The 25,419-nt window shown below is 43.5% G+C and overlaps 1 protein-coding gene across 5 annotated transcripts in view; it reads left to right on the top strand.

Annotated features, from left to right (window-relative positions):
- CLASP1 (cytoplasmic linker associated protein 1) overlaps positions 1–25,419 on the top strand; it is a 1,131,138-nt gene that overhangs the window by 900,082 nt on the left and 205,637 nt on the right. For 3 of the 5 annotated variants that reach the window (XM_069224630.1, XM_069224631.1, XM_069224629.1), the window contains one exon: positions 24,939–25,082. In XM_069224630.1, coding sequence (XP_069080731.1) covers positions 24,939–25,082 — 144 coding nt within the window. Of the gene's footprint in view, positions 1–16,710; positions 16,807–24,938; positions 25,083–25,419 lie in introns of all 5 variants that reach the window. The other 2 variants (XM_069224628.1, XM_069224627.1) reach the window with 1 other exon arrangement.

The following is a 25,419-nucleotide window of genomic DNA, read 5'->3' as shown; positions in this document are numbered from 1 at the left end:
TTTAAGGTTATGAGAGCCAAGAACTTGACAGTGACCTGCAGGAGCTGCTTGGGAGAGCATGTGATCTAATGGCCAGCCGAGGCAAGGACTGGGTCAGCAGGCATGTGCTGGGTACACTTAAACATGACAAAACCGAACCACAACTGAAAACTCCAGGATCTGCAGTGGTTAGGGGCATTAAGGCAGGAGAACCCCAAAAGCGAGGCCCAAATAGCAGGAGACTTGCAGCCAGAATGGTGGCCCCCGTGAGGAGGGCCATTGACAAGCAGGAAGAAGAGGTGCGGCCTCAGTAGCAAAACCTAGGTGAAAGAGGGTGTAGGCCAGAAGCAGCCAGCAGGTCTGAGGCTGATGGAGGCAAGGAGTTACCCAGAGACACTGGTGAGCCACAGGCGCATTGCAGTACAGGGGCTCATTTTATTGATAGAACAGCTCCGTGGGTTCCCAGGGTAACCTCTGGGTGGGGGGGGGAGGAGGAATTGCTAACTAGAGTATGCAAGTGGGGGTGCTGAACACAAGGATCGGTAGACCAACAAGCTAACGCAGGACAGGGACCAAACAGGTTTACAGGGCCAAACGATGTGGGGCGATGGTAGGGTGGACCAGGGTCATGGGGACACCGCATATTCCCATTCCCATGTGCGCCATGGTGGCAGTGGCCAGGTGCAGGGAATCCCTTACCGCTGGGCTCCCCACCCTTCTTCTGCCAAGGCATGGGACCAAGGCTAGGGTAGGAGCAGAGTGGGGAGGCCACAGAGCAGGCTCCAGCTGGCTCAGGCAACCCCCAAATGGGGGAAGACCCAAAGGGAGAGTCAGCTAAGCCAAACACTACAGGGGTGGACAACAGGGTGACGCGCCAGCAACAAGGGAGATACCAAGTCGGGAGCCAGTTCCAGCTGGAAACACTTATCCTACAAAGCATTGGGCAGGGGTCAGAGTACCCGGGGGAGAGGAAGAAAACCGGCTAGTGCTTACATAAGACCGTCCGTGGGCAACCCTCCTATCATCGCCAGGGAGACTGGCCTGTCCAGGCTCATCCCATTGGCAGTATAGGAGAAGATTTTCTCGTAAAGCGTTAATAGATATATTCACGCTACTAGAAGTAGTCCTGGCAGGGCTAGACCTGACTGTGGCAAGAAGGAAAAATATAGGAGAGATAGGTGGAAACCAGTGGTAGAGAGAAGCATAGAGAACTGGCTGTGAGCCTTCAGAACACTGGCATGCGTCCTCATGGAAAGATTTCCCAGAGCGCAGCAGCTCTGTTTTTGTACAAGCAAAAGGTACATGAGCCATGGCAAAAATACTAACGGGACGCATGGCTCTGCTACGATGAGGGCTTTAGAGAAAATGTGCAAACTCAGCCAGTTATAGATTGGAATCATCAGGATGTGGAAGACTTCACAACCCATATGGGCGCAGCCAAAGAAGAGGTCAGCACAAGGGAGACACCATTTCGGACACCCGGAACGAGTGGGAGGCAGGAGGGGATTCTGCACTGCACCAGAGCAAGACCTTACTCAGAGAAAGTCAGGGAGGGGTAGCAATATGCCCTGCTGGAAGTAGGATAAGGACATATGCAAATAGGGGCAGTTCTCTAAATTTAGACATGCCTGCAGCAACTGCGGCGAACACATCCAGCCATCGATTGCAAAAGGGCCAAAGGAGCAGGGGACGGCAAAGGCAACCACAGCAAGACACGGATCTAGTACAAGTGACAAAGGTGGGGAATGGCAGTTAACTTACATCCCTGCCTACCCTTATTAAGATAGCAGCTTTACTACGGTTAGTGAACAATTACCCTAAAGACATTCAGAGGCAATTACTGACACAAAGGTTCATGGAGGGGTTCGCTATCCCATACCAGATCCCTAAGACACAGCGTTTTAGTTGTAACCTGAATTCAGTTCTGTTGAATCCGGCTGGGAAAGGTAGAAGGTAGAGAAGGAAATTATTTTAGGCAGACTAGCAGGCCCTGTTTCAGAGCCACCTCTCAATGACTTTGTGGTATTACCCTTAGGAATTGTGCCCAAGAAAGAGGCAGAACAGTTTAGGCTGATCCATCACTTGTCACAACCACCGGGCGAGTCTGTCAATGAATGGCTAGACCAGCACAGCTGCTCGGTGTCTTATGCCACCCTAGACAATGCCACAGACCTGATTAGAGCAATAGGGCAAGGGGCACATTTGCAAAAGCTGACTTCGAATTAGCCTTCCACCTCTTGCCAGTGCACCCGGGCAGCTATAATTTGCTAGGTTTCAGTTTAGACAACAGTTACTACTACGTCAAATGCCTACACATGGGCTGTATGATTTCCTGTGCTTATTGTGAGACCTTTAGCAGCTTCCTAGGGTGGGCTCTAGGGTTCTGACACTCAACAATTGGCCAGTTACACTACCTTGACGACTTCCTGTTCATCGGGAAAACAGGTTCCTCTGAGTGCGCAGAGCTGCTGGGACATTTCATGGCACTGGCTGAGGAACTTGGAGTTCCACTGGCTCATGGCAAAACAGTGGGCCCAACCACATGGCTGTCCGTTCTGGGTATTGATTTAGACACTGAGGAGGGCATGTTCAGGCTGCCAGTGACTGAAGTGGACAACCTTAAAAAGCTAATTGATACACTGCTTTTGAAGGAAAAAAACACACTAGATGAGATGCAACAGCCAATGGGCAAACTCAACTTTGCCAGCAGCGTGAGCTCAGTAGGGGAGGCCTTCTGATAGGCGCCTGGCATGGTTGACAATGAGAACAGGGTTAGGCTTACACGGGGGTGAAGGCTGATCTCAAACAATAGGCAGCCTTTTTGGCTGGGCCCTGATTTGGTGAACTTTGGGTGTCAGCTGAACAATTAGAGCTCTTTGCCGATGTGTCTTGAGGGCGAAGGCTTCAGGACCATTCTGGGCTTGGCATGGGCGACTGCCTGTTGGCCAACACAGTGGTATGTGAAAGTGTTCACCAAAACAATTGTGATTCTGGAGCTCTTTCCCATCACAGTCACTTTCCCTATATGGGAAAAGTGGCTCACCAACAGGCAAATAAATCTTTGGGTGGACAACCATGCAGTCCAAGCCTTGAATTTAGGGACAGCAGGCTGCGAAGGCACCTGGTCGGCTGGCTACTCAGGGCCTTTATGGCAATCAGGTCCAGGCACATTCCTCGCTGTGAGAATGCGATGGCTGATGCTGTGTCTCGTTTTCAGTAGCAGAAATTCTGAGAGCTGGCACCTCATGCGGATCCTATCATGATACCAGTACCGCAAGAAATCTGTAACCTGGTAGACCGGACCTCGCTAGTGGAAAATACCCTTGACCCCAAAACGGCAATTAAATATTGTAAGTGCTGTTAGACACTTCAGGAAATAACTGGTGCGCGAGGGCAAGGTGAGACGTCAAGTAAAGATCTAGAGACATTCATACACTTGGGAAAAAGTAAGGCATGGGCACAAACTCACATCTGTGCAGTTTCTCACCATGCGAGATTGGGAGGTGGCAGGGACAACTCCGGCATCTTCTATTTTTGGGTGGCTACGAAGGGTTGTTATGTTTACAACCTAAACCGAAAGATGAGAGGCGACCCATAACATTCAGCACTTTATGGAGGCTGCTTGGGGACCTTTATAACATTTGGAGGCAAGAGCACGAGTTGCTGCTTTTTAAGGCAGCTTTCTACCTGGCCTTCTACAGGGCCTCCAGGGTCAGCAAGACAGTAGCTCCCTCGAGAATTAATCTAGGGTCATCATGCATAAGTGGCAATGACCTTGGGAATGTTTTATGACAATTTACTTACGGAGGTCAAAGACAGATCAGGGCACCAGAGACAAACAGATGCATTTGAACTGTCATGAAAACAGCGAATGCTGCCTGGTGTGTTGCATGCATAGATATCTGCAGTATGGCATACGGCACTCCAGCGGCTTATCCGGCATGAGGACATCTTGTACCGCAGCCATTTCTAATTAAGCGCTGTACTCCTAGTGGTCATTGGGGCAGTAGATTTTTCCACCTAAAGATTTCACATCACACTCATTTTGCATATCGCTGCGACAGCTGCAGCAACCAGAGGGCTTAGCGAGGAGCGCACCAAGCAAATTGGCCAGTGAGCCTCAAGGGCCTTTGAGGCTTCTTAAGCTGAGTTGTGTTTCTTTTATAACAGGCCCCACTGGGCAAGTGCGCAGGATATGGATTCTGAGCCATTCGTCAGCACAAAGGCCAAATTGTGGGTGTCAGTGCGGAAGAACAATGAGGGAATGTGGCTGTGCAGCACAGCAGTAACCTGGGTGAGCAAGCCGGGCATGTGATGGGAACACCTGCTGCAACCGTTCAACACGCACTGCATTGGAAGGGAGACATGATGCGCTGTAGTGCATCTCAGAGGGAACGATTTAGCTGGCCTGGGATGAAGGTATTTACTGGGGGCAGTGACAGCCGGCCTGACAGCAGTGGCCAGACTCATACGACTAGCAGAACTGGTGGGGTCAGAAATCATACATCGCTTTGAATGTAGGGGTGCTTTAGATCCCAAGGTAGTTGAGAGATCCAAGAGAAAGTTAAATATTACCATGGCAAATGTGTGCAAAGCCAATGGGTGACGATTTATATGACATAGATTTATTAATCTCAGAACTCAAGGGTATTACAAAGCGGACTGAGTGCATTTGACTGGAGTAGGCTTGAGCCTGTTCTTACTCAACATAGCTGAGTGCTCTGGAGCAGCTAGGTTTTAACTAGGTAGTCAAGCCAGGGATTGTGTAGGAGAGCTGCCTGAGGCCGAGAAACCACAGCCAGTGTGGTGGAGACAGCACAAAGGAACAGCGGGATAGCTTATTAGCCAAAGGAGGAGCTGTCCAAGGGCGTGCTCTTGGGATGCCTCACGGTAGGAGAACGGGGAGCAGGCCAGTGGTCACCAAGGGGTCGGCAGAAAGGGCTGTCACGGCATTTGCAGCCCGGGCTAGGCACAAGGGCTGCCCACTACAACTTTGGTAGCAAGGTGTAGCCTGGAAGATGCGTAATTGCTATATACCTGCGGGTAATGGGGCTATCGCTCAAAGCGCTGTCAAAGTGCTGTCAGGACTACATGGACTAAACTGGAAATAGTATCAACAATGACAAGGTTGGGGTTATGCTAGGAGTATGAATTTTGATTATTTATTGTTTGAGCATGGCATATGAATAAACTGCAGCTCTTTTTGCACCAACAAGTGTCTCATGTGTTAACATAAGGGGGAGGGGTGCATGATAGCGTCCCGGGTGTCACGGGGGCACTCGTCCTCCTGGGAGGGGTTTGCCTCATTCATTAACTTTTAATGCATGGTCTTTCCCCTGATCAGTACAAAATGGCGGCTCTGATCTCAGCCAGACCTCCTAGGTGCCTCTGCTGCAGTACATGCTCTTGCTCAGTTAATTACCTCATTTTAATTGTTCAGAGAAAACTCAAGAAATTCGAGCCTAGGCTGTTTAACTTTCTCCTCCCAACCCCCGCCACAAATATTCAGCTTTCATTAATTCAATAATATTTAGAAATATATTAACCTGGCACCTTAATGAGCCGGCAGACCAGAAATTAACGTGTAATAATCTATTAGAATTGGGGAGCACTGATTGCTTTGCCCCCTGGCGCTGCGAAATGGTTTTTCCAAGAAACGATTTTATGTTAACTTTAGTGCTTCGTTGTTCATGAACCTTAGTCTATAAAGTACCGTTGAAGGTCAAAAGAAAATCAAGTTGTTGGCAGACACGAATGGCGTGTTATCTTTTCCGAAAACTTTTTTTTCTGTGAATATGTAATCTTCAATCCAAATGTGCCCCAGATAGAAGTGAGTTATAGTGTATTGTGATAAAAACACGTTCATCTCGGTTCCAGGTCGTGCCTCCCATTTGTAAAGCATTATTTATTTATGTATTTAGTTTAGCAGTGTTGTGGTGCGCAGCAGGTCTCGTTTTGGGTACTTCAGAGCTCCGTAGATGACTTTTTTTATATATATATTAGTATAAGAAGTGTAGGTAAGGGAGATGAATGCCTCTTTGTGTCTGTGATGCCTCCCTGCCTGGGATTAATTTATTTTCCATTTTTTCGTTAGGATTTTTTCCTACTGCCGCAGTGTTTACAGACCAACACAATGTTCTCATTCTGAGTATTAACTGTGTGTTTTTTGGGGCTGGGGGGAGAGGTGCGGCTTATCCTTTGTTGTTTCATTTGTGGGGGTTCCTAGTTTGTAGCTGCTTATTCAACCGGGTTTTGCCCTGCAGTGCACAACGGGTATGGGGTAGGCGGTCGCCTTAGCATTAGGAGGCATCACGGGTCTGTCAGCAGATCGGAAGTGAACAGTTGGAGCAATGCACCATCTACCCCCTTCCGTCAAGCTTCTGTTTGTTCAAAGCAACACTTCCGTAGTTTCTGACCGAGTCCTAGGTAATCCTGTATCTGATCCATTCATCACACCAAGACATTAATGTCTGAACACCCACAACTACTCATGGTTCTGCAATACTTGGACATGATCATACATAGCTGATGGATAATTGCCAGTAGTTAACAGAACTCATAAATACATACAAATCTTGGGTGCTGATTTAATTCGTGATTCATTGAACCCCACAGAAATAGTTCCTTCCCTTGTCTACTATTGTGACTGGGCTGTACTGTAAGGTAGTGGGGTGGACTTTGGCAGCCTTTCATCCTCATTGTGCGCATGACGTACATGAGTTATGATTTACCTTATCCCTAAATGCCTTCGTCCAGAAAGACGAGGTGTCCGGAGTGGGGCAGATAAGCTCGGGAATGTCTCTATTTTCTGCTGTTATCTATGTGAAACGCGTTCGTTCTGTAGCTCATTCTCCGTGTACCAGACTGCTACACAAAACAGCAGAATTATTTCAGTTGTCCCCTGAATGGTGAAGCCGGATAACGATGTAATTTCAAAGGCATTCTTGGAAAGTGCTTTGCATAAAGGTATTTGTGCCACTGATGCACAGAAATGTGCTACTGGTCCTCCTGCCTTTTGTATGCATGGCAACAGTGGGCCCCGGTGGCTTTTACGGCGGCAGAAAAACAAGCTAAGCAAGTTTAGTGACCCAAAGACGTTTCTTCAGGCCACACCATAGCAACACTTTGATTTGCTTATTCTAGATGCCAATAGATCCCTTATTATACAAGCGCACAGCAGGAAGGAACAACGAGGACTTTGTCCGACAGAGAGGAGTGTTTAAGTCACTAGAACAGAAAGCACGTAATCCACAGACCTGCCTTGAAGGTTTTGTGTTACTTAAATTCATGTTTATGAAGGAAAGCAATCTAGCACTTGGGAATGGAGGAAAATCAACTCTTCGGTGACAGCCCAATACTTGGATAAAACACTGCTTCAAAGTAGCTTAGCTGCACCTACAGTTTTATAGCAACTTCGTAGTTATCTAACAGGTGATCCATTTTACTAGTCGGCATTGAGTTTAAAAACAAATTATTTTGCGCGTGCTATTTTCTGACGCTTGAAAAATCATTCGCAGAGCCTTGTCCTTATTAGTGAAACTGCTCACTTCTGGGAGGTTTTACTTATGTGTCGGAGTTCAGTCTGTGACTCATAAGAGACACTGTTCAGGCAAGTTCCACAGTTAAATGTTCTTAAACTGTCCTTTTTGGAGCAGTAATTTCGAGACCCTACAGTAGCGATCATGACCCCTTTAGGAACCCAAAAAGATAATGGTTGGAGTGCTGAAACTTTGGGGTTGAATCTTTGACATTGTTATCACGTTTTTTTTTTTTTTTTTTGCATTAGTCACCCTAAGTGGGAAAGCCCAGACGTGGGTCCCTTGCTCCCCATGCCACTGGAGTCAAGCTAGCCTGGCTGATAAAGGGTGGTACCTTGAAACTGGTCCCTGGATGCTTGTTTCCAGTCCAGCGAGGACCTGGCTTGACAGTTTGGGCTGGACTGTTCCCGTGGGGAACAGGGTCAAGACTGATTTGCATATGGCTGGGTCCAAACTGTAATGGCATGGGTAGCTAAAAAACAATGAATTTAGGCCCAGATCTCTGTAAGGTGGGTGAATGTTTGACATTGATCAGCATTCCATCCATCGCTTGTTCTTTTTGCGATCATGGCCCCATCACCACAACCCTGAATCGGTATCACTCTGAGAAATAAACTTGCATATGTCTTCTTTTGTTGTGGTCTTGTAACTACGTTGCATTGTGCCTTGGTTACCCTGCAGTTAAACCCCACAGGTAACTAACTATACACTGGTGTGTTTGCACACCATTCTGTTAGAGTTTTTTTTTGTGTGTTTTTTAATATGGACATTATGTTGTTCAAGCACATGTGTCTGTTTGGCATCTTAATGCACCCAACGAGCTAAATGCTGTTTTGTATATTTTTTTAACCCCTCCCCAAGTGGACTCCCAACTGCCTCTGATCCCCTAGGAGAGAAGAAAGCTGTTAAGTTAAAACATTTTACAGGATTTTGCGAAGTGCTGTATGTAGGGTTCCATACCGTAGTTTACAACAAATGTGTTGTCTAGGTTTTTCTTTTTGGAAGGGGAGACATTTTCGGATCAGAGTGAATTATTAAAAATTTAAGCATATAAAGGTGCAAGGGATTTAAACACTGGAATAGAGGAAATAGTATCAGAACCTGACCTCAGACTGCTAAGATCCTGAGAGACAATATTGAAGGCAGACCTGTGGCAGGAAACTTTTAAAGTGATTGGTCCCATGGATTTATCGTTAGTTGAGCAAGTTTGATTGTTTGTTATATGGTTTAAATTTGAGATAAAGAAAAATAGGCAAGTTGATTGCAAAAGTCATGCGAAGCAGGGACTTTTTTTAGTGCAGCCCAGATGTAGATTTGAGTAGAGTTCTTTACAAAGTTGACACAAGGTTACAACCGAGAGCTCGCTTTACCACTGTTTAATAGAATCAGCTTGCTTAAGATTGCCAATGATAAAACCCAAAAAATCTCTGTAAAGCAACAGAAAGGATAACTCCTCTCCTATGCTTAGAACTACACTGGTTCAATCTGCTAGCCATAATCACATTGAAGATTTGGTGCCATCGATGAAGGGTACCATGGTTGTATTTGCAGACTAGAATGAAGATGTCCGAAAGGCCACACAGAAATCTCTGCATCATTGTCACCAGGAATTTCAATGCAAAATTAAAAACACGCCAGGCCTTCTCATGCTCCATTTCTATGGTCTAGATGAAATCCCTTTCCTTCAAGCAACACTTAAAACATTCCCCTTCCTGTCTGTAGCTTTCTGTTGTGTTGTCACAAGTTGTGTGCTATACAAGTACCACATATTTCCAGCAAAAATGTTTTTTTCCACATGTGTCATTTTCTTCTGTTTTTGTGTGTCATTGAATCACAGTTTAGGTTTTCAGAAGTACCACTGTGTGCATTGTATTTAGTTTTATTTCTCTCTGCATGTTCACTGATTATTGCAGTTGACAGTGTATTCTGAAGTAATGTTTGTGTAGTCAGGAAGAGTCCCAAGCCTTATTACACAGGTGTAATTTTGGTAATTTTGCGTAACAATATTTACCTGAAATTACAGAGATTACTCGGTTGTACAACATAATTTAATTTCAGGGAGAAATGTTAACACGAGATCTACCGTTTGAGTTTTTGAATGTGATTGGCATTCCAGTTGATTATTATTATAATTATTATATTTTGTATTTGTTTTACCTGAGCGGACCAATCAGGAAATTATTGAGTCCAAAACTACAATTCTGAATTGTGCAGTATTTTTTAATAAGAGCAACCTGAAATCAACTTGAAATTACATTTTGAGTTAAATTTTTACCCAAATGGACTGCTTGTTTTTTTTTATTTTTTAGTGAAAGGTGCAATCCCATAATTACGCATAATTTTATGGTAACTTTGCTTAATTGCGCTACAACAAATAACAGGAATTTCGCACACCCTTACTCAGGAGGGGTTGAACACCTTTGTTGTCCTACTCAACAGAGTTGGAGAAAAATAACTTCAGTCTGTTTTGACTTATCTTTTATCTTTGAAAAACTCTTTTATATCTAACAGGTTGCTGATTTAAGACCGGGGAAAACTAGCCCAAGCCTGTCGAATTATTAGCCTATAGGTTATGAATTTCAAATTTTCTGTGTTATATACATACCACTGGTGATATTTCCAAACAGTTTGGTTGTATTCTCTGTGATCCCTCAACTATAACCTTTCTCATACTTTCATTATCTCATTGACTCTTAAGCCATTTTACCACTCTCAGAATCAAGCTTTTGTTAATTTCTACCCAATAACCTGTTGAACTAGCTTATTTACAATGTAATGGAAATCCCGAAGTATCATTAATAGGAAGAGCAGTCGTTTCACATTTTGATCCCTGTCTGAATAAACAAAAGTCGAGAATACATTTCCTGTTGCTGCCTTTAAGTAGCAAAAGTGTAAGTTGGGAGTTACTTATTGTCATCTTTTTTGCCACGAGAAAGGTAGCCATCTTGGTAAATGGCACCATATGGTTTTTGCTATTGTAGGGTAGTGCTGCACAGTAGGCCTGGTCTCTGCATTTACTTGCTTGCTGCTAAAGTGTACTCTATAGTCGCCAGCTCTGCATTTTTTTTCTTTTTAGTAATTCTCTTTATAGACCATGAAACCTTGGAAATAATTGCCAAAAAGACACAAGGAACACAATTGACAGTTCGAGAAATCATAATGACATTCTGCAATCATTGCAATTACAAAAAAGATGGCTTGGTAAACAGATCCGGAGTGTGTCGAAAAGAAAAGTTCAAATTCAGGGTTGTCAGATCTTGCATAGTTTCCACAACCAGAAGTAGGGTGAAAGATCAAGTCGGCCGTAGTCAGATATTAGGGTGTCAGGGTTGATTGCTCCCTACAGCCTGCTCCTTTGGCCAGGGTCGGTCTGGCCTTTGGGGAAATCAGGCAGTGCTCTATGGACTGGCCTGACAGATCAGTGCGGGGGGCCAGTGTTTTGCACTGGGCTGGTTTTATGGCTTGTTTTTTTACTGTTAGTTTTCCTGATATTACCACAAACATAGCCTGCAGCAAACACAAATGCACAGTTTCTCATTCCTCAAAGCGTCCCCCTACAGTATGTCCTTGCAAGTTCAAAATTGGCCTGATTTGCACAGGAGGGCCTATTGTTGGCTATCTGCTTCGCTACAGGAAGCCACTTTTATTTTGGTGCCCAGGCCTGGTTTTTGTCACAGTCTGACCTTACCTCTGGCATATTTTTGTACTGTTCAGGAAGTTCAAATTGAATTAGGGTTGACTGAATGCATGGTTCGTACCTTCGCTGACACCCAGAGTGTTGGAGAGAACAGGTGAGACTTTGATCTTCAAGGCGAGCATCTCTGTTTTTTTACTTATCTTTTTAGTTTTAACATTATAAGCCAGTACGCATCAACCAAGGGAGATAATTCAAGGAAGGCTTTCATAAAATCCACATCACGATACAGTATGCTACAACCTCTAGGAGAATACAAACTCAGTCTAAATTGTAAATCACAGCAATAATCTATAACATAGATAATTTTACCACCTGGAATGCAGGATCGTAGTGAAACTGCTGTTGGAGTGGAGGCGGAGGGCAATGATAAGATAGAGATTTGCATATAAACCTAATTTATAAAGAAAGGATTCACCTTTAGCTACTCCCAGCAACACCCGTCTACAGAGGAATCCATAAGAAGAAAGACCATAACCTTGCACAGATCACACTAGCCAACCAGTAAGGTACTAATTTCTTATTTTATCTTCCGGATTGTGAGTTCTGTTTGAGTGATATTCACATGCAGCGTTGGAGTTGATTGAGAAAAAACTTACATACATGACTGAAGGGCTCGATATAAACAAATCATTTGCTATAGCATACCCCTACTAACCTTGAACATTGGTGCTAAGACCACACGGTCTGACCGCCCGTGAGAGCATTGCTTTAAAAAAAAGGAATCACTTTTTCTACTTTCACATTATCAGGTCTATTTAGACTTGTGTGCACAACAGAATGCAAGCTTCTCTGCTAGGTGTCTGTCTTTTCTGCTTGCCTGAGGCCTGGGAAAACTAAATCTCTCGGATGGGCCATGCCTTGTTGTACACATGTAAGAAGACATGCTTCCAACAGGGACCGGCGCATAGAGGAACCTGGGAATGGATGTTCCCCATCGCTCCTCACAACAGGCTGCTGGCAACAAGACGGATCACAGCCTGTCAGTGGTAAATCACAGCTCTGAGTTTTGGACTGCGCCAGAAAATCCAGAATGACGCCATTGTGCAAGGAACAGGTCCGCCCCCACGTTGTGTTTTTTTTTCTGTTAAATGTTCTGGCACTCGCCGCCTTGTCGCCTTTATTTGGTGTGGTTTATGTCAGGGAAAGTCAGGATTTAGAGGAAATACGACTTAAGCTTGAGTATCTGCAATTCCATTGTCTCCTCTTGGCAGCACTGCACCAACAGCACACTGACCGGATTTGATTTATTTGCAATTGTGTACCCAAGCAAAACGGTGGTACATCTTTTTTGTGGAACGATTGCATAAGTTAATAAATGTTGGTGAAACATTACCAGTGGAGGAGACATATAAAATATTGTTGCATACCAAGTGACATACATAACTGGATATCCACCCCCTTGAGTATCGTGCATACAGAATATGAGAACATTATGTCCCTTTTGAAAATTCAAACGCATTCTCTTAGGTTAGCGGCGGAATGTTCGGCCTCTTTAGTTTTTTTTGATTAATTACAATATGTGCTGTTATCCTGCTGAACTAACTACTTAGTGTGGTGCGATTCCACATTTTATAAAAGTTTATGATAAATGCTGCCCATATGTATTCCTCCAGTGAAAGGCTTATTGCACCTTATACAATGTGAAGGAAAGTGGCTACAGATTAAGATGTTTAGAGTTACTACAAAGAGATTCTCTGTCAGGCCCCACAAAGACCGTCCTATTACTGGGTTGACCATCGTTTCTTTGCGTGATGAAAATGATTAATTGAGCAGGCGGTGCTGTAAGTGTGTGCTTCGAACAGGAAAGCAGGAACTATATTGGTAGTGTTTCTATCCCACGTTAGGTTCAGGTTTCTCACATTTCCCACCTTTTGAGGACGCTTATTGCTTGGCAGATTCGAACTTCCTGGCTGCATGGCTGGCCTTGTATTAACGTATCGTTCGCACAGAGGTTACTTGTCACTATCTAGCTGATTAGCTGTGTTACTAATGTTGATGTGGTTTGATGTCATCGGTACATAGTGATCTCAATGTCCTCAGCGTTGTTTCCAAAACAATTACTATCGCTTTGTTTACCCAGCAGACTCAGTGCATCACAAATATTAAAGTGTGTTCCCTTTGAGAGAAGACAAGAAGTTGTGAAACAAATGCTTGGTTTATTAATGCCCGTCCCTCCACAAGTGCCAAAGATTTTTGGCAGTCTGCACCGTATGTAATTGGTATGAAGGTTACTAAGGACATTGAGGAGGTCCATTTCTTTCCGCCCTTCTTAACAAGCGTACTTTGAGATGGTTGTAGGTTTTAAGAAGTTCCAAATTAGTCTTCTTGGCGAGAATTGAAGCAGGAGTGCCTGTGGTGGCAGCTGCCTTGCTTAATGCAGCAGCACTAGATTACATTATGGTGCATATTTGGATCGAATTAATGAGCAGAATGTTATAAATAAGGTGATCCAGCATGGAGAAGGTGGTTTGCAGCTGTTGATAGCAATATAATGTGTCTAGCAGAGCGAGCAAGCTGCAACAAAATGGTGTGCTGTGGTGGACTATGATGAAATTACGTCCTAGGTAATTGGATTTTACGTGAGGTATTGTTTGACAAGTTATATAAGATCGTATTGGTTAATTCCATTTTGGCAGTGAAAAGTTCTTCCGAAACTTTGTTGATGGTATTATATAATGACCACAATTTTTCAATAACTTTTGTACTGCTGCATTTCATGGACAGAGAAGGGTAATTACACAGATGTTAGTTGGCTCGAAGTTTCCTGTAAGAGTAAGCAGTGTTCTATTATCCACGGAATGGAGCACTCCCAGGCAATTATTGCCCAGGGCAGCGGTGAAGTCACAGAGCTCAACAAGGTTGAAATCAACCTCCAGCATGCATCAACACAGTTCCTCTACTTTGAAAGGTAAAGGAATAGCCCCTCCCTTGCTTTTTATTTATTTATCATAATATACCTGTTGCAGCTCTTTGTATAGCAATACAAATATAAGTTAAATAACGTTTTATTTTGTGCTTTGTTTTGCACAGTGCATTCCCTAGTGTATGCATGTTTCCATATATAATTAGTAATCAGACATATGCAGGCTTTGGCAGATACCTACTATGGATGTTTCCAGTTCAAAGACATCACATACATATTTTTTATTTGACGTAGTACTATTTTACCCGTCTGTACTCTGTGCTGTTTATTCCAGCAAAGGAACATTTTGTTTAATAAGACAAGCAATAGGTAAATAGTTTATTAAAAACGCCGCATTTTGCTATCGACATAAATTAGATAAACCTGTTAACCTGAACAAATCAGAAAATCAAAACGAAGCATCTAGTTCAAAACTGAATAACTTTTCTGATTTGTGGCACGGTTTAAACCTATTTTCACATACTTAAAACTCGTAAAATAATTGTTACCAACCCACTGAAAGTTAACTAAACTGTAATGGTCAGATTTAGCTAAAAAAAAAAGTAGAAGTTTAAACCGCACTTACAAAAACTGTGTTTACAGCCTGATGAAGCATAATGTATTTTTTCAGCGGCATATCTCGCAGTGCTGGGACGCTGGGAGCTGGTTCGACTCTAGGTATTTTTTAAGCCTCACCTAGAGACAGCTGTAGCCGTGTCCAAGAGATCATATTGTCACTCACATTCACACAACATTCTCCTCATACACGTACAGATTGAGAACGGCGTTTGGCGAGTCCCTTTTAGTCATTAGCCACTGTTCATCTGGCTTTAAGCGTTGGGTTTAGGGTTTGTCTTTAAGAGTCTATCGATATCAGACCAAGCCGTTTTATTGTTTCATGTGAACTAAAAAAGTAGTTAACTCACACATTGAAGGTAAATCATTTTATAATGTGACCATTATTTAGACATTAGTGTGATGTACTGAAAAAACTGTCTATACAGCAGTAGTGAAGCAGCTATGCCATCAAGCCTCCCCGAAGGAGGGTAACTTGAGCACCCATCCGAGTAGCCTTTGCAGCATCACCACTCAGTGACATATACTGGGCAAGGAGGCCTGGGAAAGCCTTGCACTGCTGCAATCAAAGTTGATATGGTACTGGTTTTACGTCTGTGTAAAATGCCCGTGTACTGGCACTTGCCCCAGAGTCCTGCTGTATTAACCTTGTGCTTTTTCCTGTGGCACTTCACGCATACTAGAGTGGGATGCAGAGCAGCCTGTGTCACTCACCACCAGAGATATAGTTTTGGTGCCGAACATCAAGTCACCTGTGCATGTGTCATTGCCTTCCGATGTCTGCTTCCCAGAAGGGAGTGTGAAACACACAAAACATGATGGGAGGAATGCTTGCAATTTGTCTAACCACTGGTAATTGCTCGATGTAGCATCCCAACCAATCATTCTTTTGCTCACCATGCCACCTCAGTTTGGACCCAACCATATACAAATCAGTCTTCACCCCGTTCTCCAAGTTAATAGGCCAAGTTAATAGGCCAGCCCTACCTGCCAGGCCAGGTCCTCCCTGAACCAGAATACAAGCAACATAGGACCAATTTCACCCTAGCATTGGGCTAATCAGCAAGGTGCAGCTTGGTTCCTGTGACCTCCCCACCAACTGTATGGCTCAGTAAGGGAGATGTGCACCCAATACCCCAAGAAATGCGTCCATCTTAGAGCTTTGCTTTGATGCCAGATGACTAAGTGAAATAATACTCTTTCAAATAATAAATGCAGGTGTATAGGAACTGGAGTGGAACTTAAAAGTTGTAACCAACCCTTACGACAAGAAGGAGTTTCCAATGTCCCATTTAGACGTTTAGCAAGTTACAGCTAAGAACTATGCAGTCAGCTGAATGAACCTGTTTGAAGGTTAATGTGTCTGGATAGCTCTCTGCACTGCTGTTACCTTAACTTGGATATTTGTTTGTTTGGAGGCTAGGATTCAATCATGGCTTATAGCTTTTAAATAATCAAGTGATGAGTGTTTTATTGTGGAGCATGGTCTATGATAAATATTCGTATAGTTTGATTTCTTAATGGGTTCAATAACCGGGTCCAGTTCTCATTCTTTGTGGAAATTACTGCTCACCTTTAGAATGACTGAGTTTGAACCCTTGAATGCCATATCTTTCAATTTCCATACATCAAGCCAGATCGTTCTCAAGAAATCACTTCTGTTTATTTAAAATAGCCTTCTTCAATACTATTCTTGCTGTTAGCAACATTTATTCAGCTGAAATAACCCTGAACTTACAAAGGCATGGTTCACTTTAAACATGATGTCTCCCATTTTCACATCTCCTAAAATATTCACTTGATAAAGAACTGTGGATGGGTATGGAGTGGAATTACAATGGAAATATATTTTCTACTGCTTGTTTTATTACTGAATAATACATAATTCTGTAGAGTGTGATAGAAATAATGCAAGAGCTTGTACCCCAACCTGATTTATTATGGCCTACACTTGGGTGCAACAACCTAATTGGTTCTGTTCTTAAATGATTTCACCTTTCCTGTTTATTAAAACCCAGAGTCTTCATAATTGGGTTGGCGATGATGTACCAACCAAGCCCCCTACATCCTCCTCGGGGCCTGGTGAAGGAAACTTGGAAGAAAAATGTAAACAGGTAGATAACTGACTGTTCGTGTGAACTAATCACAAACCAGTTTTTCTTTTTCTGTTTGAGGTTATACTATGAAAATTTAGAAAAGGGCATTGTTTGCAATGAAAATAACAAAAGCCTTGGGTTGTGTGAGGGAAACTTGTGCGGTGTTTTACTAACAGGCTTATTCTGATAAAAACATGTGCTGTACATGGTACTCTTAGATTCTGTACTAGGTGTGAAAAAGACTGTTTAAAACAGTGAAGTCCTTTGTCAGGAGTTTAGGCTGTTTTTGTGTCTGCATGACAACTACACTTTCTGCTCATCATCGCATTCACTGTAAAATCTTGAAGGGATATGTATCTCTTGAAATGTATTTCTTGGTGCTGCATCTCTCATTCAGAATGCAAAGCCTTTAGTGTTGTGCTGTTGAGAGATAGTCTGTTATGAAGAAGGGCCCCTAATTTCCTTGTGACCTTAAACTAGAGCTTACATTTAGATATTGTTTCCCTATCCCCCCCCCCCACCCCCCCGCCGCTTGTCTTAGCTGTATTGTTCTCTCCTTATATATGTGGGGTCAACCAAGTCCGGCTCTTTAATAGAGGTACTTGTGTGCCTTTTATGCTCCCTCTCTGAGCTCTCATTGAGCTGGGCTTCATAAGATTCATTGCTTAATTCACTAGGAAGGCAGTTTAGAGAGGCTGACAAACTCGGTGTTATCAAAAGACAGTGCTCAGAGTAAGGGCTGAAATTGCACTCAGAACCAGCCTTAAGACAAAACAATGTTATCCACTTGTCAGCAACCAGAATCTCTTTAGGGCATATTTCTGTTCACTAATTCAGCTTGCTATTTTATATCTCTTTTCCTATGCTTTAGAGGGACTAAGTTAATGAATGGAGTTATGCTCACCTCTTAAATAAAAGAATAGAGTTGGATTACAGAACACACACACAATCATGGTTTTTGTCGACCAGCATGCCAGACACCTTACCAGCACTGCAGCAAGTACACTCAGGAAATGTTAGAATTGTAGTATTTAAAAAAGGCAGGACCGACCACCATAGACAGTAGGGAGTTAACAACACTACTGGTACCAGAGAAGAATCAGGTAATGGTTCCTATGTTTGATCCCGTACTGACTTCAGCCTAAGCCCAACTGGTGGTACGATGTAAAATTACTAAAGCCCAACTGGTCGACATACAGCTGGACTCTGATCCTCCTACGTGTATACTGGTGCAAACACACCATCTGAGACTTCACTATCGGTACCAAAACTTGCCATCACCCAGAGATGTTGACGGTGGGATGGGAGATAATTTACCCCCTCTTTATGACAATGACAATTTTACATGGATTTACAAGAGGCCAGTGAGGTTGAGACAGGTTGGAACTCCCCTTTTGGGCCTCCATTGGAGGAGAGGGCATCATTCGCAGTGGTAATCTGACAGATAGCTGCTGTTTTGGACCTATAAGTGCCATCTGTTCAGATAAAGACGAATGTTCTTATTTAACTCTTACAGCCTGGGTCAGCCACATCTGAGTCCTTGCTCTCTTTTAATGAAACATTCATTTGCATGTTAATGGGCACGTGGTTAAAACCCTGTTCTTCCCCACAGTAATTAGGCAAGACTTCACAGGGTGGGGCTTTGTGGCTTTTATTTTATTACTAAGCATCTTAGAAAGTGCCCCGGACCATATATATTTCTGAAGACAGTTCAAAACTTGACTATTTCTTAGCTAACTGCACCAAAAGCATCCCAGTAACACAGCCCAGAAAACATTTGCGCCCCCAGGCTCAATCCTTAGCTTACAACCCGCAAACTGCTGTCATTATACAGGTAAGCAAAAAAGGACTGACCTGCAGTTGTTAAAAAGCCTACAAGTTTTGGGAACAAAGCTTCAAGCGCTGTTTTATCCCACATTGCACCCTCTCATACCCTAAGCCCCCACATTAGTGATCCAATGTCAAAGCTTCACACATTGTAGCCTATCATGCTCGGAAAGGCCAAAATCAGGCTTGCATTGGAGAAACGTCTTTGGGATAGAAGCCTCAAACATATCAGCCAGAATTTCGCACCTCCAACTCCTGCCTGCCTAGTTGGAAAAGCAGTGCCCTCTAAAGCCGGGGTAACATCAGTGTTAAAATAAATGGAAGTATATGGCGAGGAGTATGACTCCAACCCATGAGCTGCTACATTTTCATCCCACACATTAAGTGTTAAAGCTACAGGTGTGCTGAGGAAGGGACTGTGTGGCCTAAGCTTTCTATCCAACCACACCAAGTCCCACAATGGCATCGGGCAATGATGTGGTCCATGCTCCTCCAATTCTTTTGAAAGTCAGCTACGAACCAATCTACTACAATTCTCAGCTGAGAGGCAGCATAGTACAGGGAACTATTGGGCATGGCCAGCTCGTCCTCTTTTCTGCTCTGTGTCAAGAGCCTCTGGGGACCCTGGGCACCTTTCTCTTCCAAACAAACTAGAATAAATGGTGGTGTATCCATTTCAGGTACTCTATATCCAGCCAGATCGTGAAGGTCTGAAATACATAAAACAAGCGCAGGAGTATATTAGTTTTGATGAAATTTATCCTGCCTATCCAAGAGATAATCGAGCAGTTCCACAGTTTTAAACCCCAGAAAATCGAGGATAGTAAATGCTAAATTTAAGTTAGCTTGGAGCAGATCCCCTGGTGCTCTCGTGAATTGCACTCCTAGATAATTTATGGATTTTGTGCCCCAACGAAGGGGAAATGCCTCCAGCAGAGAGGTCACTTCTGCGGCCGGAAGTGACAAATTGACAAAGAGTCAAATTGCGGACCACTAATTTGAGATCGATTTGAAAAGCCCTGAGGAGGGATACAACCGATAGAAGGGATGCTTGCAGAGACCCTTGAGTCAACAGAACATCGTCCACATTGAAGGAGAGTTTGTTCTCGGGGGGAAAATGTAATATCCACCAACTCGTCAGAATCGCCTCATGCCAGTAAATGAGCAACGATCATATCAGTGCATCTGACAGAGTTGCTAGCAGTAATCTGAAAAAGGCTTTATCAATTTGGAATGCCTCTACATGGCTAATACATAACAGCCATAGCTGCAGTGCACCAAAATCAAAAGTCTCCCCAGTGCTGCATAATTGATCATTCAACTGAATAGCTGAATTTAGACAAACGTCCGCTTATGAGTTATGAAAATACACACATTTTCAATTTATATACACGCTTTTGAATTTTGGCGTACATATATTCATTCTGCTTCTAGTTTAGTGAACTGGACTGCGCACAGAAGAGCTATGTGCAGGTTGCTGGAGAGGTGCCAGTAGCTCTCGAGCTACTCGTTGAAGAAGTCTGCTCTATATAGGTGAAAAGTATGGGAGAGCCCTTACGTTGTCATAGCTTGTCGCCCCTGGACAAAGCCACTCTGGTCCTGATGTATCACGAATGGGAGAATCATGTCATTGCAAGTAGCCAAAAACGTCCATCATATGCAGGTTGGCATCATTGTTTTAGCACGCAATGAGGCAGCAGGAAACGCACTTCTGTTCGTTCTTGCTCGGTTTGTGAAGAACCTATATTATTGTGTATCGCATTGTAGGTGTTGTGTGACCTACCTCTGAACAAAAGTTAAACAAATCAGTTAATTTGGGGATTAGTGTGCTCGAAAGTAGTTTTTAAAATTGGGCTGTGAACCCATTGGGACCCGAAGTTTTACTATTTTTCAGGGCCCTAATAGCTACTCTTACTTTCTCCTGCCGTATAGGCCTGCAAGGGTCTCTTTGGTCCCCAGTAATCTGAAAGAGGTTTGTCCTCCAGATGTGCCTTTTGCTGGGCAAGCAAACGTGCCTTCCTAGAGTGCAGGTTCGAATAGAAGTAACAAAATTCACCAAATGTTACTGCATTGTCCGAGAGAACATTACGGGTGGGAGTGAATATGTCCTTTATTTGATCATTTTCCTGCCTGCAAGTAGCAGTCTGGCTAGCTGCGTGCCCTCCTTGTCACCTGTGTTGCAAGTCCTCTTTCTTAGATGTAGGAGGGACAGTTTTCATAGACGCTACATGTTTGAGGTAGAAGGTATCAAATAGCCCCAGATTACTGCCTTGCCCATCCCAGCAGGCACCCCGAGCCCTCATATAAAGTGAAATACTCCTCATTGTGTTGGCCAATATCCTTCCGAATCGCGGGATCTCTAAGCGGTGAGGTGTTGAGGAGCCAGCTGCTCGAGGGAGCCCTGGTCCCTAAACCTGAGCAGACCAATACTGGTGTATGGTAAGGGACCCCCTTCTCTCCTATTTGTACCTCGGTATGTAGGATGTATTCTACCCAAGAGTGAGTTTTACGGACATGTGAATGATATGTAAATTTACTTTTTTGTGGGAACGCTTGCCACACATCCTAGGTAAATTTCAGACATTTAGAGAAAGTGCCTGCCATTCCCAGTCAGCACACTCCCCTATCCTTCAATGGATCCCATGCAGTGTCCTCAGTAAGAACAATTTGGTCCTCTGCAAACCCAGCTAAAGTGCAGAGAAACTGTCTTCGGTATCCCGGGTTGAATTAGGGGTATACACAATGGCCAATGTGGTCAGGTGTTCACAGAGAGTCCCAGTTAAGATCAGATATCTACCCTCCCTATCAGTTATGGTCTCCGAAAACTATGAAAGGAAAATTGTGCCTGATCAGCACAGCTACCCCTCGCTGTTCAGTAGGTGCTGAGACACAGAAGGCAACAGGATACATACAGTGCCCGAATAGCGCCTGATCTCTTTTCTGTTAGTGCATTTTCTGTAGGCAGATAATGTCTGGCTGCTGATCTCTGAAACACTTTCAGATATCCCCTTTTTTAAATGGGGAGTCAAGAATTCTCAGGTTTAAGGTGGCAATATTCACTTCGATAAGTAGTCATAGAGAATTCATGTGTGCATGTATTGAAGTCGTCTGTCAATGCATATAGACAACAAATAGGCATTCCATGGGTTATAGAACAAACCCAACCAAGAAAACAAATAGAACAAGTGTAGGTAACGTGATAGGAGAAAGACTCCTGCATAAACATGACTTGTGACCAACCCATCCCCCACCCTAGCATAACGCAGGGGAACCTCCTCATCCACCATGGCGCAACTTCCCCACAATATCCTGAAAATGGAGAGGATCAACCTGGCCCCCCGTTCTCCGCTCATAACCGGACTAAATGTCACAAAAGGAGAAACTCATGAGCCCCTCACATCGTCCCTTTTCCCAGTGGTCAGAATGCAGTGAGAACATAGGCTACACAGTCGGAATCAGACAGGGTCCCCCTGGGACACCACGCTTTCCTTCTCTCCCAAGTGTGCTCCCCCCAAATATGCCTCACCCCAAATGAGTCCTCTCCATCGCTTGTGTACTTCTCTTCTGGCACCCTCACTGTGTTAACTGGTCTCGCGGAAATGTCTACAGGCTCGAAGAACAAACTTACTGACTGGCCAGTGCTGAATATCTCTCATATCTCTCATGGGGAAAAAACAGCTCACCCTTGAGCAGCACGTAGTCCAAAAGGATACATTACTTTTTCTTTAATGTGCTGAATGACTAATCACACGCACTGCATTTCAATACTCCTCTCGTAGCCAGCTGCACTCAAGTCTGCAACTCTTATTTATACACCTAGTTGAAATTCTGCATTCTTCCCAATTCCTCTGTATTCTGTAATTTTCCCTGACACTTACAGAAAACAACCAAAGGGTCGGACAGCAGCTCCCTCCAGGTTATCTTTTGATGTGTAAACAGCTGATAAGCACTAGTTGTCTCTGTCTCCCTTTTAAACCAGATGAAGACAAATCTGAAAATCACTGTTGTTAACATGTTATGAAATTGGCCTAATCGCAAGAACTCTTCAACAACCACTGCTTAGGCCTCCAGTTTCAGCCTCCATGACTGATTGTAAACTGTTTTCTGCCCTCATCAGCCATTAGTATCTTATGTTTACACAGGCAACTTCATCCCTTGGTACCGTTGTCACATCTCAAAAGATGATGCTCCATGAGATAGTGGGAAGAGAGTCGTACCAATGTTTACCAATATCCTTATCGTTTTTAACTCTGTGCAGCAGCAGCAATGCGGTGCAAATATTGCCTTAGGGCTGCCAGTTAAGAGTTAAAAGTATTTGTGGGGTTTTTAACTTTTCCATAAATGTTCACTGCCCGAATTAGGAAGCAGTAGGCTCTTTCAATGTTAACGTGAGCTAATGTGTGCCGATATCATATTAGCAATTGCATCCACACTGTGAACCTCTCTCAACGTTGAGACACTGGTGTGTAGCAACAAAGACACCATGTTTTTAGGTCTCCTTTAGAGACAGCCTTATTTTTTAGCCGGCCTAATATTTTTAAAAGCTCCTCATAAAAATACATATATTTTCACACAGGGGCCTTCCTATCGCCCTCTTCATCCATTGGTCTGTTGAAGTGGCACTGACCTTAACCTTTTGCTTCTGCCCACCACATTATACAGCAAGGAGCGATGGGCCTGCACACTTAAGCAGTTGGCTCTCCTCACTGTCTGTCTAAAAAACATCCCTCTCAAATGCCAGAGATAGGAAGCCAAACTTTTCATTGATATATATTTTTTAAATTACTTTTTTACAAACATATACACACTGCCTAAAGACCGTGGTACTTTATTTATTACTTTCTCTTACATTACACTTTTGATATATACTACATATGTTTATAGAAACCCTCCTCCCCACACGTTTATTTTTATTTACACCCCCACCCGACCCCTTGGTTACCAATCACTATTATTTATTTATGTTTTTCATGCATGGCCCAGCAGCTGCCATTTGCTACTGAGTCACTCTGCAGTACAGAATGCATTTTTGCGCTAAAAACATTTATTTTTTTTATATTCCATTTCAAGTAGTGTTCACCATCGTGGATCAGTAAATAAAAGTAAAGAAAACTTGCCTGTGTTATGATGCATGATTACTCATCTGCATGCCAATGGGTTGACACTGGTCACATCTTTACTGTTTGTTTTTCCCCATGCTGCACAGCATCACCAGAAAGCATTTTACTTTTTTCGGATGCTGCTCAACAACTGAAAACAGACATCTGTCAAAGCTAATCGAACCAAAAGACAAAACCCGTTGGCTGTGCCGATGCTTATTTTTATTTTCTGTGAAGCATGTGATCAAAAAGAAGAGCCCTCTTGTTGAAAAATACAACAATGACTAGTTTTTCCAAATCTACCCTTTTTCTACATTAAATGCTATGTAACACTTAGTATCTTTTCTTTTCACAGGGGTTTTGTGCTGTTTGATTTCTGATGCAAAAGGGAAGTTAAAATGGAACAGTGAATGGAGGAAAGTGACTATTAACTGAGAGTGAATCCCTCGCTGTTTTGAGGCAGGATTCGTGGATATAGGATAGTCACAAACTGCCTAGGAAACAAGTTCTGTGCAGAAAGAGAAGTTATAGACGTCTCAAAGAACAGGGCTATGCTGTACACAGTAGAGTTTGACACCAACAGATATTTTTGCATGTATTTATCATTTTTCAACACTGATACACAGCTCAATATAACCATGGACATAAGACGAACACCTGTGGGGTGGGGGGTTGTGCAGGCAGTCTTCAGATGCGGGGGAGGGGGGCTCTTTCAGTCTCAAAATCTACAGATACTGGTGATATATAGGAGTCCCAGGGACCTCTCATCACCTTCTGTGGGGAGGAGGGGGTTGTACACTGGGGGATCATTTTGACTTACACCACTGAATAAAAGCCTGTGCTGTACGCGGTGTAGTTCTGATGATGTGTCACACTTCACCACCATACTATTCTCAGTCGTTTCTATAATCTTGTCTGTCTTGCTGGTCCATCTGCCCAAGCCACCCTCACAGTGCCAAATCTTAGCCTCACCTTGGCATCTTAGCCTCACCTTTGCATTTGTTTAACATTTTGATTAAACTGCCTGACAGTGCAATGTAGAGAGGCGGTGAGAGCTTAGAGGGAGATGTGAAATGTGCAGAAAGTTCTTAGTTTTGGTTCTAAATGATGTTTTAGTTTTGGTTCCAAATTTCCAAAACCATGAATACAAGTTGAAAAGGTGTACGTATATACTATTGGTTTCTGTGTATTCAGCATACTCCTTGTTTGTGTTTTGTTTTTTAGGCGGCTCAAGTAGTCCTAATATCGCTGTTCGAACTTAACACTCCGGAGTTCACCATGTTGCTTGGCGCCCTACCAAAGGCCTTCCAAGATGGTGCCACCAAGCTCCTGCATAACCACCTGAAGAACTCCAGCAACAGCAGTGTGGTGAGTGAGGGTTCTTGTCCGCTAGAGGAACAAGACAGTCACCCCTTAAAGCAGCAGTGAAAGGTTGGCTAGGATCATGATTCCACTCTTTTTCAATCAGTGTAATCTCAAAGTGAGAGGAGATTGGAAAACAGCGGGTTCTACTTTGGCAGATTCATGATAGGTTGAAACCAAGTAACAAAACTTCACTACACACACCGTGTTTGTTATCTAGCAATGGCTTTAGTGCGTGCCCCAGGTTCTTCCTTATCAAACAGATTCTGCTCTACAGGGCTGCATTCTGATGTTTGTCTTCTGAACAGTTGGATGTTGAAAAAGTTGGGTTGTGTCTTGATAC

The sequence above is a fragment of the Pleurodeles waltl genome, chromosome 3_1 (genome assembly GCF_031143425.1).
Source record: "Pleurodeles waltl isolate 20211129_DDA chromosome 3_1, aPleWal1.hap1.20221129, whole genome shotgun sequence".
Lineage (NCBI taxonomy): Eukaryota > Metazoa > Chordata > Amphibia > Caudata > Salamandridae > Pleurodeles > Pleurodeles waltl.
This window is presented reverse-complemented; position numbering and strand designations above follow the sequence as displayed.